The sequence below is a fragment of the Pseudophryne corroboree genome, chromosome 4, assembly GCF_028390025.1.
Source record: "Pseudophryne corroboree isolate aPseCor3 chromosome 4, aPseCor3.hap2, whole genome shotgun sequence".
NCBI lineage: Eukaryota > Metazoa > Chordata > Amphibia > Anura > Myobatrachidae > Pseudophryne > Pseudophryne corroboree.
This window is the reverse complement of record NC_086447.1, coordinates 489,104,858-489,121,454: the sequence shown is the minus strand read 5'-3', so window position 1 is coordinate 489,121,454 and position 16,597 is coordinate 489,104,858. Positions and strand designations below refer to the sequence as shown.

Sequence of the window (16,597 nt, the reverse complement as noted above, 5' to 3'; positions counted from 1 at the left end):
CAAAGGGGAGTAAGAACGATACTCGTGGCTCCGGATTGGCCAAGAAGAACTTGGTACCCGGAACTTCAGGAGATGCTCACGGAAGATCCGTGGCCTCTACCTCTAAGACGGGACCTGCTTCAGCAGGGACCGTGTCTATTCCAAGACTTACCGCGGCTGCGTTTGACGGCATGGCGGTTGAACGCCGAATTCTAAGGGAAAAAGGCATTCCGGAAGAGGTCATTCCTACACTGGTAAAAGCCAGGAAGGAGGTGACTGCACAACATTATCACCGCATTTGGAGAAAATATGTTGCGTGGTGTGAGGCCAGGAAGGCCCCCACGGAGGAATTTCAATTGGGTCGATTCCTACATTTCCTGCAAACAGGATTGTCTATGGGCCTCAAATTGGGGTCCATTAAGGTTCAAATTTCGGCCCTGTCGATTTTCTTCCAGAAAGAATTGGCTTCAGTTCCTGAAGTCCAGACTTTTGTAAAAGGAGTACTACATATACAGCCCCCGGTTGTGCCCCCAGTGGCTCCGTGGGACCTTAATGTAGTTTTGGATTTTCTCAAATCCCATTGGTTTGAGCCACTCAAATCGGTGGATTTGAAATATCTTACATGGAAAGTAACCATGCTACTGGCCCTGGCTTCAGCCAGGAGAGTGTCAGAATTGGCGGCTTTATCGTATAAAAGCCCATATCTGATTTTCCATTCGGACAGGGCAGAACTGCGGACGCGTCCTCAGTTTCTGCCTAAGGTGGTGTCAGCGTTTCACCTGAACCAGCCTATTGTGGTGCCTGCGGCTACTAGCGATTTGGAGGATTCCAAGTTGCTGGACGTTGTCAGGGCATTGAAAATATATATTTCAAGGACGGCTGGAGTCAGAAAATCTGACTCGCTGTTTATACTGTATGCACCCAACAAGCTGGGTGCTCCTGCTTCTAAGCAGACGATTGCTCGTTGGATTTGTAGCACAATTCAACTTGCACATTCTGTGGCAGGCCTGCCACAGCCTAAATCTGTCAAGGCCCATTCCACAAGGAAGGTGGGCTCATCCTGGGCGGCTGCCCGAGGGGTCTCGGCATTACAACTCTGCCGAGCAGCTACGTGGTCGGGGGAGAACACGTTTGTAAAATTCTACAAATTTGATACCCTGGCTAAAGAGGACCTGGAGTTCTCTCATTCGGTGCTGCAGAGTCATCCGCACTCTCCCGCCCGTTTGGGAGCTTTGGTATAATCCCCATGGTCCTGACGGAGTCCCCAGCATCCACTAGGACGTCAGAGAAAATAAGATTTTACTTACCGATAAATCTATTTCTCGTAGTCCGTAGTGGATGCTGGGCGCCCATCCCAAGTGCGGATTGTCTGCAATACTTGTACATAGTTATTGTTACAAAAAAATCGGGTTGTTATTGTTGTGAGCCGTCTGTTCAGAGGCTCCTACGTTTGTCATACTGTTAACTGGGTTCAGATCACAAGTTGTACGGTGTGATTGGTGTGGCTGGTATGAGTCTTACCCGGGATTCAAAATCCTTCCTTATTGTGTACGCTCGTCCGGGCACAGTATCCTAACTGAGGCTTGGAGGAGGGTCATAGGGGGAGGAGCCAGTGCACACCACCTGATCCTAAAGCTTTATTTTTGTGCCCTGTCTCCTGCGGAGCCGCTAATCCCCATGGTCCTGACGGAGTCCCCAGCATCCACTACGGACTACGAGAAATAGATTTATCGGTAAGTAAAATCTTATTTTTACTTTTAGTGTGTGGTACTGCTGGTCCCAGCAAGCCCTGGCAACAGTTAACTGTTTGGTTATGCTGGCACTTGTAGAACTACAAATGCTAGCATACCCATGGCTATTGGGATTTCCAGGACTGGACTTGTATGTAAATTTAACACATGTGACAATCATGGCAAAACATCTATGTTTCTTTTTTACACAAATACCTATTATGACTTAAACAAGCGCAACTTAGATAATCATCTCACTGAAATTCTTAAGAAAATTCTTGGCCATGCCTGTCAAATTCAAGGGCCATGATGTACTGACCATAGAAGGCTGTGACGTGATCACCTGATTAGTTTTACTGCTAATTGGCTTAGCCTATTAACTCTGGCCACACACACAGGAGCATAACTTCATCCTGGTCGCCTGGAGGCAAAATAGAGGTTGCCCACCCCTCCCCAACGCACACACACACACACACACACACACACACACACACACACACACACACACACACACACACACACACACACACACACTCTCTCTCTCTCTCTCTCTCTCTCTCTCTCTCTCTCTCTCTCTCTCTCTCTCTCTCTCTCTCTCTCATCATGTGCTACAGAAATCTTGTCTATCATGCATGTTGGCATCTGGCTAACATTTCTGTAAAAGTATGAAATTGTAGGTAAATCAAGCAGCCACCACGGAAATCATACTGTATAGGTCAAAATCAATTAATTTGCATGTGTATGGTCATTAATGTAGTATTTACAGTATTTGATGGAAGTGTACACTGATTAACCAACCACACCCTCCCACCCCTCCACACACACGTACTCTATGCCTGTCGGCGACACTGCCAGGACCGTATTGTGTGCCCCTTCAGGCCTGATACCCGCAAGTGACTACTCCATTGTCTCTGGTAGTTTTGCAAATGTATGCATGTGTAACCAATCTTCAAACCAAACTGGATGTTTGTATCTAATGGGCCCTACACACTTGGCGACCTGCGGCCGAGGTGCCCGACGGCCAATACGGCAGACGGACGACCCGCCGCAGGTGCGGGTGATGAGGAGAGTAAAAGTTTTTTTCGCTCCCCACATCACCCGGCCACATTCCGTCGTCCATATTGACTTGCATGTTCAAACAACGGGAGAACAAAGGTGAACAAGTGCGGGGACGCGCATCGTTCATTGGTGGTCATTCCGAGTTGTTCGCTCGGTAAATTTCTTCGCATCGCAGCGATTTTCCGCTTATTGCGCATGCGCAATGTTCGCACTGCGACTGCGCCATGTAAATTTGCTATGCAGTTAGGAATTTTACTCACGGCATTACGAGGTTTTTTCTTCGTTCTGGTGATCGTAATGTGATTGACAGGAAGTGGGTGTTTCTGGGCAGAAACTGTCCGTTTTATGGGAGTGTGTGAAAAAACGCTACCGTTTCTGGGAAAAACGCGGGAGTGGCTGGAGAAACAGAGGAGTGTCTGGGCGAACGCTGGGTGTGTTTGTGACGTCAAACCAGGAACGACAAGCACTAAACTGATCGCACTGGCAGAGTAAGTCTCGAGCTACTCAGAAACTGCACAGAGAAGTCTTTTCGCAATATTGCGAATCTTTCGTTCGCAATTTTGATAAGCTAAGATTCACTCCCAGTAGGCGGCGGCTTACCGTGTGCAAAGCTGCTAAAAGCAGCTTGCGAGCGAACAACTCGGAATGAGGGCCATTGTTGAAGCATCCACACTGAATGATATGAACGATTCATCGTTCATTTATGAACGATTCATCGTTCATTTATGAACAATATCGTTCATATCTTTCAGCGAAATCGACCAGTGTGTAGGGCCCAATAAAATGAGTAATCTAAGCTCTATAATGTGTGCCATTCACAACACTTACACCCCTTTCAGACCTCATGAGGCGGGTTGCTCCCGGGAGCCTGACACTGGAGCTCCCAGGGTACGACCCGCCTCATGCCCCCCGCCGCTGCTGTCTGCAACCGGCATATTGCGGGGTTGGCAATGTCAGTGGTGACACGGCATCCATACACACACAGTCAAGGGGAAACGGGTCGCACAAATTCAACCCTGCTCGCTACCAGGGTTATACAGTGTCAATCGACCTGGTATTTTCCCCCTGGCACCTTTCAGACCGCACATAGGTGGGCATTCCGAGTTGATCGCTAGCTGCTTTCATTCGCTGTGCAGCGATGAGGCAAAAAAACGCATGCGTATGTGGCGCAATGCGCACGCACAAAGTACTTTTACAATGGCCAATGTAGTTTCACACAGGGTCTAGCAAATCTTTTCAGTTGCACTGCTGGCCGCAGAGTGATTGACATGAAGTGGGCATATCTGGGTGTCAACTGACCGTTTTCAGGGAGTGTTCGAAAAAACGCAGGCGTGCCAGGAAAAATGCAGGCGTGGCTGGGCGAACGCAGGGCGTGTTTGTGATGTCAAAACAGGAACTGAATAGTCTGAAGTGATCGCAAGCGCTGAGTAGGTATTAAGCTACTCTAAAACTGCACAAAAAAACTTTGCCGCCGCTCTGCGATCCTTTCGTTCACACTTCTGCTAAGCTAAAATACACTCCCAGTGGGAGGCGGCATAGCGTTTGCACGGCTGCTAAAAACTGCTAGCGAGCGAACAACTCGGAATGACCACCATAAACACGGGTTATGCGCGCTCATGTGCCAATAACCCATGTTCATAGTTGGCGGTCTAAAAAATAAGAATTTACTCACCGGTAATTCTATTTCTCGTAGTCCGTAGTGGATCTGGGGACTCCGTAAGGACCATGGGGGAATAGACGGCTCCGCAGGAGACTGGGCACATCTAAAGAAAGATTTAGGTCTATCTGGTGTGCACTGGCTCCTCCCCCTATGACCCTCCTCCAAGCCTCAGTTAGGACACTGTGCCCGGAAGAGCTGACACAATAAGGAAGGATTTTGAATCCCGGGTAAGACTCATACCAGCCACACCAATCACACCGTATAACTCGTGATAGGAACCCCGGATAACAGTATGATAACAACGGAGCCTCTGAACAGATGGCTCGCAATAACAACCCGATTTGTGTAACAATAACTATTTACAAGTATTGCAGACAATCCGCACTTGGGATGGGCGCCCAGCATCCACTACGGACTACGAGAAATAGAATTACCGGTGAGTAAATTCTTATTTTCTCTGACGTCCTAGTGGATGCTGGGGACTCCGTAAGGACCATGGGGATTATACCAAAGCTCCCAAACGGGCGGGAGAGTGCGGACGACTCTGCAACACCGAATGAGAGAACTCCAGGTCCTCCTCAGCCAGGGTATCAAATTTGTAGAATTTTGCAAACGTGTTTGCCCCTGACCAAGTAGCAGCTCGGCAAAGTTGTAAAGCCGAGACCCCTCGGGCAGCCGCCCAAGATGAGCCCACCTTCCTTGTGGAATGGGCTTTTACAGATTTAGGCTGCGGTAGTCCCACCGCAGAATGCGCCAGCTGAATAGTGCTACAAATCCAGCACGCGATAGTCTGCTTAGAAGCAGGAGCACCCAGTTTGTTGGGTGCATACAGGATAAACAGCGAGTCAGTTTTCCTGACTCCAGCCATCCTGGAAACATAATTTTTCAGGGCCCTGACTACGTCCAGTAACTTGGAATCCTCCAAGTTCCTAGTAGCCGCAGGCACCACAATAGGCTGGTTCAAGTGAAAACGCTGATACCACCTTCGGGAGAAACTGAGGACGAGTCCTCAACTCTGCCCTATCCATATGAAAAATCAGATTAGGGCTTTTATAGGACAAAGCCGCCAATTCTGACACACGCCTGGCCGAAGCCAGAGCCAACAGCATGACCACTTTCCACGTGAGATATTTCAAATCCACAGTCTTAAGTGGTTCAAACCAATGTGATTTCAGGAACTCCAAAACAACATTGAGATCCCAAGGTGCCACTGGGGGCACAAAAGGAGGCTGAATACGCAGAACTCCTTTGACAAAAGTCTGAACTTCAGGCAGTGAAGCCAGTTCTTTCTGGAAGAAAATCGACAGGGCCGAAATCTGGACCTTAATGGACCCCAATTTGAGGCCCAAAGTCACCCCTGCTTGCAGGAAATGCAGGAATCGACCCAGTTGAAATTCCTCCGTTGGGGCCTTCCTGGCCTCACACCAAGCAACATATTTCCGCCAAATGCGGTGATAATGTTTTGCAGTGACATCCTTCCTGGCTTTGATCAGGGTAGGGATGACTTTCTCCGGAATGCCCTTTTCTCAGTACCTTGGGAATGAGAGGCAGAGGAGGAAACACATAAACCGACTGGTACACCCACGGTGTTACTAGAGCGGCCACAGCGATCGCCTGAGGGTCCCTTGACCTGGCGCAATATCTTTTTAGCTTTTTGTTGAGGCGGGACGCCATCATGTCCACCTGTGGTCTTTCCCACCGGTTTACCAGCATTTGGAAGACTTCTGGATGAAGTCCCCATTCTCCCGGGTGGAGGTCGTGCCTGCTGAGGAAGTCTGCTTCCCAGTTGTCCACTCCCGGAATGAACACTGCTGTCAGTGCTAACACATGATTTTCCGCCCATCGGAGAAACCTTGTGGCTTCTGCCATTGCCCTCCTGCTTCTTGTGCCGCCCTGTCTGTTTACATGGGCGACCGCCGTGATGTTGTCTGATTGGATCAGTACCGGCTGGTTCTGAAGCAGGGGCCTTGCTTGGCTTAGGGCATTGTAAATGGCCCTTAGCTCTAGAATATTTATGTGAAGCGAAATCTCCTGATTTGACCACAGTCCTTGGAAATTTCTTCCCTGTGTGACTGCGCCCCAGCCCCGAAGGCTGGCATCCGTGGTCACCAGGACCCAGTCCTGTATTCCGAATCTGCGGCCCTCTAGTAGATGAGCCCTCTGCAGCCACCACAGCAGCGACACCCTGGTCCTTGCCGACAGGGTTATCCGCTGTTGCATCTGGAGATGGGACCCGGACCATTTGTCCAACAGGTCCCACTGGAAAGTCCTTGCGTGGAACCTTCCGAATGGAATCGCTTCGTACGAAGCTACCATTTTTCCCAGGACTTGTGTGCATTGATGTACCGACACCTGTCCCGGTTTTAGGAGGTCTCTGACTAGAGATGACAACTCCTCGGCTTTTTCCACTGGAAGAAACACTTTTTTCTGGTCTGTGTCCAGAATCATTCCCAGGAACAGAAGACGTGTCGTCGGGACCAGCTGTGACTTTGGAATATTGAGAATCCAGCCGTGCTGTTGTAGCACTTCCCGAGAAAGTGCTACCCCCACTACCAACTGTTCCTTGGACCTCGCCTTTATCAGGAGATCGTCCAAGTACGGGATAATTAAAACTCCCTTCTTGCGAAGGAGTATAATCATTTCGGCCATTACCTTGGTAAAGACCCTCGGTGCCGTGGATAACCCAAACGGCAGCGTCTGGAACTGATAGTGACAGTCCTGTACCACAAATCTGAGGTACTCCTGGTGAGGAGGGTAAATGGGGACATGCAGGTACGCATCCTTGATGTCCAGGGAGACCATGTAATCCCCCTCGTCCAGGTTCGCAATAACCGCCCTGAGCGATTCCATCTTGAACTTGAACCTTTTGATATAAGTGTTCAAGGATTTTAAATTTAAGATGGGTCTCACCGAACCGTCCGGTTTCGGTACCACAAACATTGTGGAATAGTAACCCTTCCCTTGCTGAAGGAGGGGTACCTTGACAATCACTTGCTGTGAATACAGTTTTTGGATAGCCACCAACACTGCCTCCCTGGCAGAGGGAGTTGCTGGTAAGGCAGATTTTAAAAAACGGCGGGGGGGGGGGGGGGGAACTCTCGAATTCCAGCCTGTACCCCTGAGATACTACTTGAAGGGCCCAGGGATCCACCTGTGAGAGAGCCCACTGTGTGCTGAAATTTCTGAGACTGGCCCCCACCGTACCCGGATCCGTCTGTGAAGCCCCAGCGTCATGCTGTGGACTTACCGGACGCGGGGGAGGACTTTTGCTCTTGGGAACTGGCTGTATGCTGCAGCTTTTTCCCTCTACCTTTGCCTCTCGGCAGAAAGGATGCGCCTCGCGCCCTCTTGTGTTTATGGGGCCGAAAGGACTGTACTTGATAATACGGTGCCTTCTTTTGCTGTGGGGTAGCCTGTGGCAAAAATGTCGATTTCCCAGCCGTAGCTGTGGAAACGAGGTCTGAAAGACCATCCCCAAACAGTTCCACCCCCTTATAAGGCAAAACTTCCATGTGCCTTTTTGAATCGGCATCACCTGACCACTGCCGAGTCCATAACCCCCTTCTGGCGGCAATGGACATTGCGCTTATGTTTGATGCCAGCCGGCAAATATCCCTCTGTGCATCACGCATGTATAAGACAGCGTCCTTTATATGCTCTACTGTCAGCAAAATAGTGTCCCTATCCAGGGTATCAATATTATCCGACAGGGAATCTGACCACGCAGCAGCAGCACTGCACATCCATGCTGATGCAATCGCTGGTCGCAATATAATGCCCGTGTGTGTATATGTAGCTTTTAGGGTAGCCTCCTGCTTTCTATCAGCAGGATCCTTTAGGGCGGCCGTATCCGGAGACGGTAGTGCCACCTGTTTTGATAAACGTGTAAGCGCTTTATCTACCCTAGGGGACGTTTCCCAACGTGACCTATCCTCTGGCGGGAAAGGGTACGCTGCCAATAACCGTTTAGAAATTATCAATTTCTTATCGGGGGAAGTCCAGGCTTCCTCACACACCTCATTTAATTCCTCAGATGCAGGAAAAACTACTGGTAGTTTTTTCTCACCGAACATAATACCCTTTTTTGTGGTACCTGGGGTACTATCAGAAATGTGTAATACATTTTTCATTGCCTCAATCATGTAACGGGTGGACCTATTGGAGGGTACACTAGTCTCATCGTCGTCGACACTGGAGTCGGTATCCGTGTCGACATCTGTGTCTGCCATCTGAGGTAGCGGGCGTTTTAAAGCCCCTGATGACATTTGAGACGCTGGAACAGTCACAAGCTGAGTAGCCGGCTGTCCTATGTCATCAAACCTTTTATGTAAGGAGCTGACACTGTCACGTAATTCCTTCCATAAGTCCATCCACACAGGTGTCGACCCCTCAGGGGGTGACAACACATTTACAGGCATTTGCTCTGCCTCCACATCATTTTCCTCATCATACATGTCGACACAGCGGTACCGACACACAGCACACACACATGGAATGCTCTGACAGAGGACAGGACCCCACAAAGCCCTTTGGGGAGACAGAGGGAGAGTATGCCAGCACACACCAGAGCGCTATATACCACAGATATAACCTATAAAGAGTGTTTTCCCTTATAGCTGCATATATATATTATACTGCGCCTAAATTTGTGCCCCCCCCTCTCTTTTTTACCCTTTCTGTAGTGCAGGACTGCAGGGGAGAGCCAGGGAGCGACCCTTCCAGCGGAGCTGTGAGGGAAAATGGCGCCAGTGTGCTGAGGGAGATGGCTCCGCCCCTTTTTCGGCGGGCTTTCTCCCGCTTTTTGTGTTATTCTGGCAGGGGTAATTTACACCTATATAGCCTCTGGGGCTATATATGGTGTCAGTTTTGCCAGCCAAGGTGTTAATATTGCTGCTCAGGGCGCCCCCCCCCCCCCCAGCGCCCTGCACCCATCAGTGACCGAAGAGTGTGGTGTGCATGAGGAGCAATAGCGCACAGCTGCAGTGCTGTGCGCTACCTTGGAGAAGACAGAAGTCTTCAGCCGCCGATTTTCCGGACCTTCTTGCTTCTGGCTCTGTAAGGGGGGCGGCGGCGCGGCTCCGGACGACGAGGTCGGGTCCTGTGTGCGATCCCTCTGGAGCTAATGGTGTCCAGTAGCCTAAGAAGCCCAAGCTACCACCACTTAGGTAGGTTCGCTTCTTCTCCCCTTAGTCCCTCGCTGCAGTGAGCCTGTTGCCAGCAGGTCTCACTGTAAAATAAAAAACCTAAACTATACTTTCTTTCTAGGAGCTCAGGAGAGCCCCTAGTGTGCATCCAGCTCGGCCGGGCACAGAAATCTAACTGGGGCTTGGAGGAGGGTCATAGGGGGAGGAGCCAGTGCACACCAGATAGACCTAAATCTTTCTTTAGATGTGCCCAGTCTCCTGCGGAGCCGTCTATTCCCCCATGGTCCTTACGGAGTCCCCAGCATCCACTAGGACGTCAGAGAAAGGGGTATTAACTGCCTGAAACTTACTTCTGTAATATGGAACTTTCATCTCTGCACTGTGTACTCACCCGTCACACCTAAAGGCTGCTTGATGCTCTGAAATGTTGCATACACTTTTCTTCATCACCGGTATGACAACACATCAGTCTCAGCATTAGTATGAATACTAGCTATTAGGATGCTGAACAGTAATGTTTTGTTTTGGATTATTATTAATATGGAATGTAAAAGAACTGTTGTTTTGAAATACATACAGTATTTAAGGCCGGATGTAATGCCGCCCGAGTTTTGCCTTATAAGTGATTGCCCCTTTAAAAAAACATCAGAGTTCGGCCGGCATCCCGCACAGTCGCGTAACTCAGGCGGCATTTCATCCGGCCCCTAGTCTGTATTAAAATTCATGTATGATAAATACATTACATATAATGCCTTTATCTTGCCTTTTTATTCTTTTCATTCTAGTCAAAGATCTGATTAATGAACACATTCGGAGAGAAACAGAACAAGGCATTATGGTTAGTACAGACTATTTAATAAATAGATATTGAAAAACATATAGAATAATGTGATACAAACTATATAATAATCTGAAATTAAAAGGAAGATAACTGAAAAGTAACATTACTTTTATTTAAAGAAAGGTTGATAGATCCATGATACCTGGGTGGTTATTCCGAGTTGTTCGCTCGCTAGCAGTTTTTAGCAGCCATGCAAACGCTATGCCGCCTCCCACTGGGAGTGTATTTTAGCTTAGCAGAAGTGCTAACGAAAGGATCGCAGAGCGGCGGCAAACTTTTTTTTGTGCAGTTTTAGAGTAGCTCAATACCTACTCAGCGCTTGCGATCACTTTAGACTGTTCAGTTCCTGTTTTGACGTCACGAACACGACCTGCGTTCGCCCAGCCACGCCTGCGTTATTCCTGGCACGCCTGCGTTTTTCCGAACACTCCCTGAAAACGGTCAGTTGACACCCAGAAATGCCCTCTTCCTGTCAATCACTCTGCTGCCAGCATTGCGAATGAAAAGCTTTGCTAGGCCATGTGTGAATCTACATCGTTCGTTGCAATAGCACGACGCACGTGCGCATTGCGCCGCATGTGCAGAAGTGCAGTTTTTTTGCAGAGCGAACGAAAGCAGCGATCAACTCGGAATGACCCCCCCTGATTCCTTGAGATGTGCTGGGGACTCACATAGTTAAATATTTATGTAATAATGTTTGGGATAAACATTAGACTTTCGGGAGTACTAATTTAAAACACACAGACAAAAAATACACATACAGGATCAGAGTTGGACGGATCTCTTTGCGCAGACTTATGTGTTTGAATACAACACCTACTGTATGCAGAAGAGAATTTACACATTTTTGCATATGTCTGTTCTGTTCTGAGTCAGACAGAACTTGGGTGTCTTACCATGAAATACAACGTTTCAGGGTGAGACCTGGGCTGTGACAATGCGATCGCACGTAGCAACCCTGACTTATGGGAGTGTCATCGGTGTGTATCAAAAGCTCAGTGCGATTCAGAGTCATATGTATGGGAAAGGGAAGCCTGACAGATATCATGCACCTAATACGGGGCTGGTGCAACTGCAGATGCTAATTATGGCGATTGCAGCGGCTGGTATAAAATCAGTGGGCGGCACAGGTTTCCTCTAGCACATGCACGAGATCCTGCATTAGTTGAACGGATACTCACATTAGCATAAGGTTGTAAATGTAGCTTCCGCGGTTGCCCCCAGCCTCTTTGTGTGCATCTCAGCAATAGCCCCATCGTTTATATGTAAAAATGAACAGCAGATTAATACAAACCCGGGGTTCACTGACATTCAGTCAGATAAGGAAAAGACATCAGGATATTACACCCGAGTGAAGCAGGAAATTAGAGACACAGGTCTGCAAAGTAGTCATTGTATAAATTGCAAGCGAAAAATCTGCAGCTCAGTAAAGTCCCCCTCTAGCACATACAGTTGCAGATACTGATGCTCGAGGACTATGGGGGTCATTCCGAGTTGTTCGCTCGGTAAAAATCTTCGCATCGCAGCGATTTTCCGCTTAATGCGCAATGTCCGCACTGCGACAGCGCCAAGTAAATTTGCTATGCAGTTAGGAATTTTACTCACGGCTTTTTCATCGTTCTGGCGATCGTAATGTGATTGACAGGAAATGGGTGTTACTGGGCGGAAACAGGCCGTTTTATGGGCGTGTGGGAAAAAACGCAGGAGTGGCCGGAGAAACGGGGGAGTGTCTGGGCGAACGCTGGGTGTGTTTGTGACGTCAAACCAGGAACGACAAGCACTGAACTGATCGCAGATGCCGAGTAAGTCTGAAGCTACTCAGAAACTGCTACGAGGTGTGTAATCGCAATATTGCGAATACATCGTTCGCAATTTTAAGATGCTAAGATTCACTCCCAGTAGGCGGCGGCTTAGCATGAGCAAATCTGCTAAAATCCGCTTGCGAGCGAACAACTCGGAATGACCCCCCATGTGTAGAAACTCAGCAGGCACAGATTCTTACTGGAGTATTATATAATGTTATTCTCTTTGTGTCAATTTATAGATCCGAGAACTCCTTTTCAAGGGTCAAAGTGTTCATGAAGAAGTAATAGTCCAGATGATTGTAGACAAGATAAATTCTGCAGAAGTTGCCCATCATGGTATTTTCTTCGTTTTATTTAATATGATATGTCAAGAAAACATTTTGAAACTGATAACATATTACTTGTTATAAATTGCAAGTTCATGAGAATGAACAAAGTTCAGGACTACCACTGCAACAGATGCGGTACATACTTTTGAAGAAAGTAAGTCAGATGTTTTTTGTTACATATCCAGGGAGCGGATTGGGAACAACAAGTGGCCCTGGAAAAAAATTGTACTAGTGGCCCCACTTGGGCAGCACCAGAGGGGTAAGGTCTAGCCATGGGCCATGGCAGCAGCACCCTCCCCCCAAGACTTTCCAGAGAGTGGGCATGTCCAACATCAAGGGGGAAGTTAAAAGGAAATAAAATTAAATATTATGAGCACATTATATGATACACCTTCAGAATTTAGGAAACTATATAATTCTTTAGAAAGATATATTTTCTTGCTTATTACACCAACCATATCCCAATCACTATTCACTCAATCTTATATGTCAGCCAAGCAGGCAGACAGAGCATACACTAGATCATCTGCAATCACAGGCTAAGTGGCAAAGTCATTTTCATATATGCAAATTGTTTGGCATCTTATTCATTATGTCTATAAATAGGACCACATGTCCTCAAACAAAACAGACCCCACGGGTGCGTCGGCCCACCGGGAATCTTCCCTGTAGACCCTATGGCCAATCCGCCTCTGTACATATCTATTTCTGAAAGACACTGTTAAAGACGTGTACTGACGTTCCGTATCTCAGTTTTGGTTCCTATCCACTATGCAGCAACTTTCATGTATGCTGGGCATATACAGTGTGTTTCACAAAAATGTAGCTGAATCTTTTTTCCGTCCTCTCACATTGCTGGTGGTGCTGCGGGGTGTGCCAGAACGTCCTTTATTATGATTGGCTATGGTACCTGTTTGCCAGCACATTTCCACCCAAGACAGGAGAATTTTGTTTGGTGGTGCAGGTCTCTGGAAATTGTGCTGGGACCCAGTTGTTACGGATGCGAAGGAAGGCCCACAATTCCATCCCGTCTATGGAAATAATGTTCCACACATCGTGCACGTTCCTGGATGGCGTACTGTGGCATACTGGCTGTCACTCAATGTTTACTGTAACACATAAGATACACATACAAGCAGGGCTGGTTCTAGGGTGTTTGGCATCCTCCTGCAAACTATAAACTTGTGCCCTCCCTCCCATACATTAGAAAAGAACAGAGTGTCAAAGGCGTGCGCAGCAGAAAGGGGTGTGGTCTCACAAGAAAGGAGTGTGACCACACAGTACCCACATTTCATATTGCACCACACAGTAGCACAATCTTTTTCACATTACCCACATAGTAGTCTACCTTACTAACATACGTAGTGCCCCTTACTACACACAGTAGTGCCCCTTATTCATGTAATGCTACACAGTAGTACCTCTTATACACAATGCCCACAGTAGTAGTGCCGCTTACTATAAGTTGAGTGGGGCCCCCTAGGGGAGGTTAGAGATAGAGTGCAATGAGGTGGAGGACCCAGGCACATGTGCAGAAAGGAACATGCCAAAACAGAGCTCTGCATCGCATTCCCGCTCCGAAGCTCACATGCATTCATCACCTCCGCGTATGGACTCACTGGCGACCGCTGCTGCTGGCTGGGGGTAGGCACTGAATGGGAGCCATTGGTCAGAAAATACATGCATGGAGCGGGCCAAGCTCAGCACTCTTTGGTGCAGGGGTTGGCTGGCAAACTTTATCTTGGGTGGCAAGGCCAAAGCACTGGCCATAAACGGCCCATAGGTACACATGGGTAAGGGCAGAGTCACACATGGGCAAAGGGAGTGGCACACATGGGCAGAGGTACACATGGATAAGAACAGATGTAGACAGGTGTACAAATTGGTGATAAAGTGGGAAAACAAAGAGGTACAGGGAGGTGTAGGAGGGTGACAGCTACAGGCCCACCGGGGGAAGGGGGTGGTGCAGACACAGATGGTTGGTTAGAGAGCACGTATAGGAAGAAAGTCAGATGTGGGCTGAGGATGAATGGGTCAGAGCAGTTGGGACAATGGGGAGGTTTTCAGAACTGATCGATGGACTCTTAAGTTTGCTGTCCTGCGATCAGTTAGTCGCCAACTCCAGGGTGAGTGTAAATTCGCTGTGCAAGTGTGTGATCCCATGTGTATGCCGAGCTGCGAAAATCCACCTTTTGCAGTCTGTGCGCAACCCAGGACCTACTCCTACAGTGCGATGAGAACAGGCCAATCGAGGCCAGAGCTGACGTCAGACACCCTCCCTGAAAACGCTTGGGCATGCCTGCGTTTTTCCGGACACTCCCTGTAAACGCTCAGTTGCCACCCACAAACAGCCTCTTCCTGTCAATCACCTTGTGAACGCCCGTGCAATCGGATTTTTCGCACCTTCCTGTCGCTGACTGGCAATGCCTGTTGTTGTTGTCCAACGCGCATGCGCATTGCGATGCATACGCATGCGCAGTTAGGACCTGATCGCCTGCTGTGCACAGCAGCAATCAGATCTGAATTACCCCCAATGTGTGGTCGGGCTGGGCATTGAACAGATCTGGTCAATTATGCCTTTAGTTGCTGGTCACGTGGCCTCCTCCTGTACTGTGTGGTCCTCGTCATGTATGCAAAATGCAGGGCAGGTATTATATATATCATTCTGTCAAAGGAGGCACTCAGGACTCGTGTAAATGAAATCACAGCAACATCTTGTTCTATCGATGTTTCAGAACTTTAGTGCGTTTTTTAAGAATATGTGCTTTTTTCAAGATGGTGGTACTGATCTTAAAAAAAGTGTATTAAAGCGCTGAAACGTAGAATAAATGTTACTGTGATTTCTCTGACGTCCTAGTGGATGCTGGGAACTCCGTAAGGACCATGGGGATAGACGGGCTCCGCAGGAGACTGGGCACTCTTTAAAGAAAGATTAGGTACTATATCTGGTGTGCACTGGCTCCTCCCTCTATGCCCCTCCTCCAGACCTCAGTTAGAATCTGTGCCCGGCTCGAGCTGGTTGCACACTAGGGGCTCTCCTGAGCCTCTAGTAAAGAAAGTATTTATTAGGTTTTTTATTTTCAGTGAGATCTGCTGACAACAGACTCACTGCTACGAGGGACTTAGGGGAGAGAAGCGAACCTACCTGCTTGCAGCTAGCTTGGGCTTCTAGGCTACTGGACACTATTAGCTCCAGAGGGATCGAACACAGGCCCAGCCTTGGTCGTCCGGTCCCGGAGCTGCGCCGCCGTCCCCCTTGCAGAGCCAGAAGCAAGAAGAACATCCTGGAAATCGGCGGCTGAAGACTCCGGTCTTCATTAAGGTAGCGCACAGCACTGCAGCTGTGCGCCATTGCTCCCTATGCACACCACATACTCCGGTCACTGATGGGTGCAGGGCGCTGGGGGGGGGGGGCGCCCTGGGCTGCAATAAGAGTACCTTAAAATGACAAAACAACACATAATATAGTCTAATAAACTATATATGTGTAAAAATCCCCTGCCATAATATTAATAAAAGAGCGGGAGAAGCCCGACGAAAAAGGGGCGGGGCTATCTCCCTCAGCACACTGGCGCCATTTCCTCTTCACAGCTCCGCTGGAAGACAGCTCCCCAGGCTCTCCCCTGCAGTTTCCAGGCTCAAAGGGTAAAAAAGAGAGGGGGGGCACTAAATTTAGGCGCAAAAACTGTATTGTATAGCTGCTATAGGGAAAATCACTTTCTGTAATAGTGTAAATCCCTGTTTATATAGCGCTGTGGTGTGGGCTGGGCTTCTGGCATACTCTCTCTCTGTCTCCCCAAAGGACTTTGTGGGGTCCTGTCCTCAGTCAGAGCATTCCCTGTGTGTGTGCGGTGTGTCGGTACAGCTGTGTCGACATGTTTGATGAGGAGGCTTATGTGGAGGCGGAGCAGGTACCGATAAATGTGATGTCACCCCCTGCGGGGTCGACACCAGAGTGGATGGATATGTGGAAGGTATTAACCGACAGTGTCAACTCCTTACATAAAAGGCTGGATGACGTAACAGCTGTGGGACAGCCGGCTTCTCAGC

General features: G+C 48.6%; 1 protein-coding gene across 5 annotated transcripts in view; it reads left to right on the top strand.

Moving 5' to 3' along the window:
- The window catches only part of AK9 (adenylate kinase 9), a 406,441-nt gene that overhangs the window by 31,252 nt on the left and 358,592 nt on the right, over positions 1–16,597 (top strand). For all 5 annotated transcript variants that reach the window (XM_063917113.1, XM_063917112.1, XM_063917116.1 and 2 more), the window contains exons 4-5: positions 10,358–10,410; positions 12,458–12,554. In XM_063917113.1, the coding sequence (XP_063773183.1) occupies positions 10,358–10,410; positions 12,458–12,554 (150 nt within the window). The remainder of the gene's footprint in view (positions 1–10,357; positions 10,411–12,457; positions 12,555–16,597) is intronic.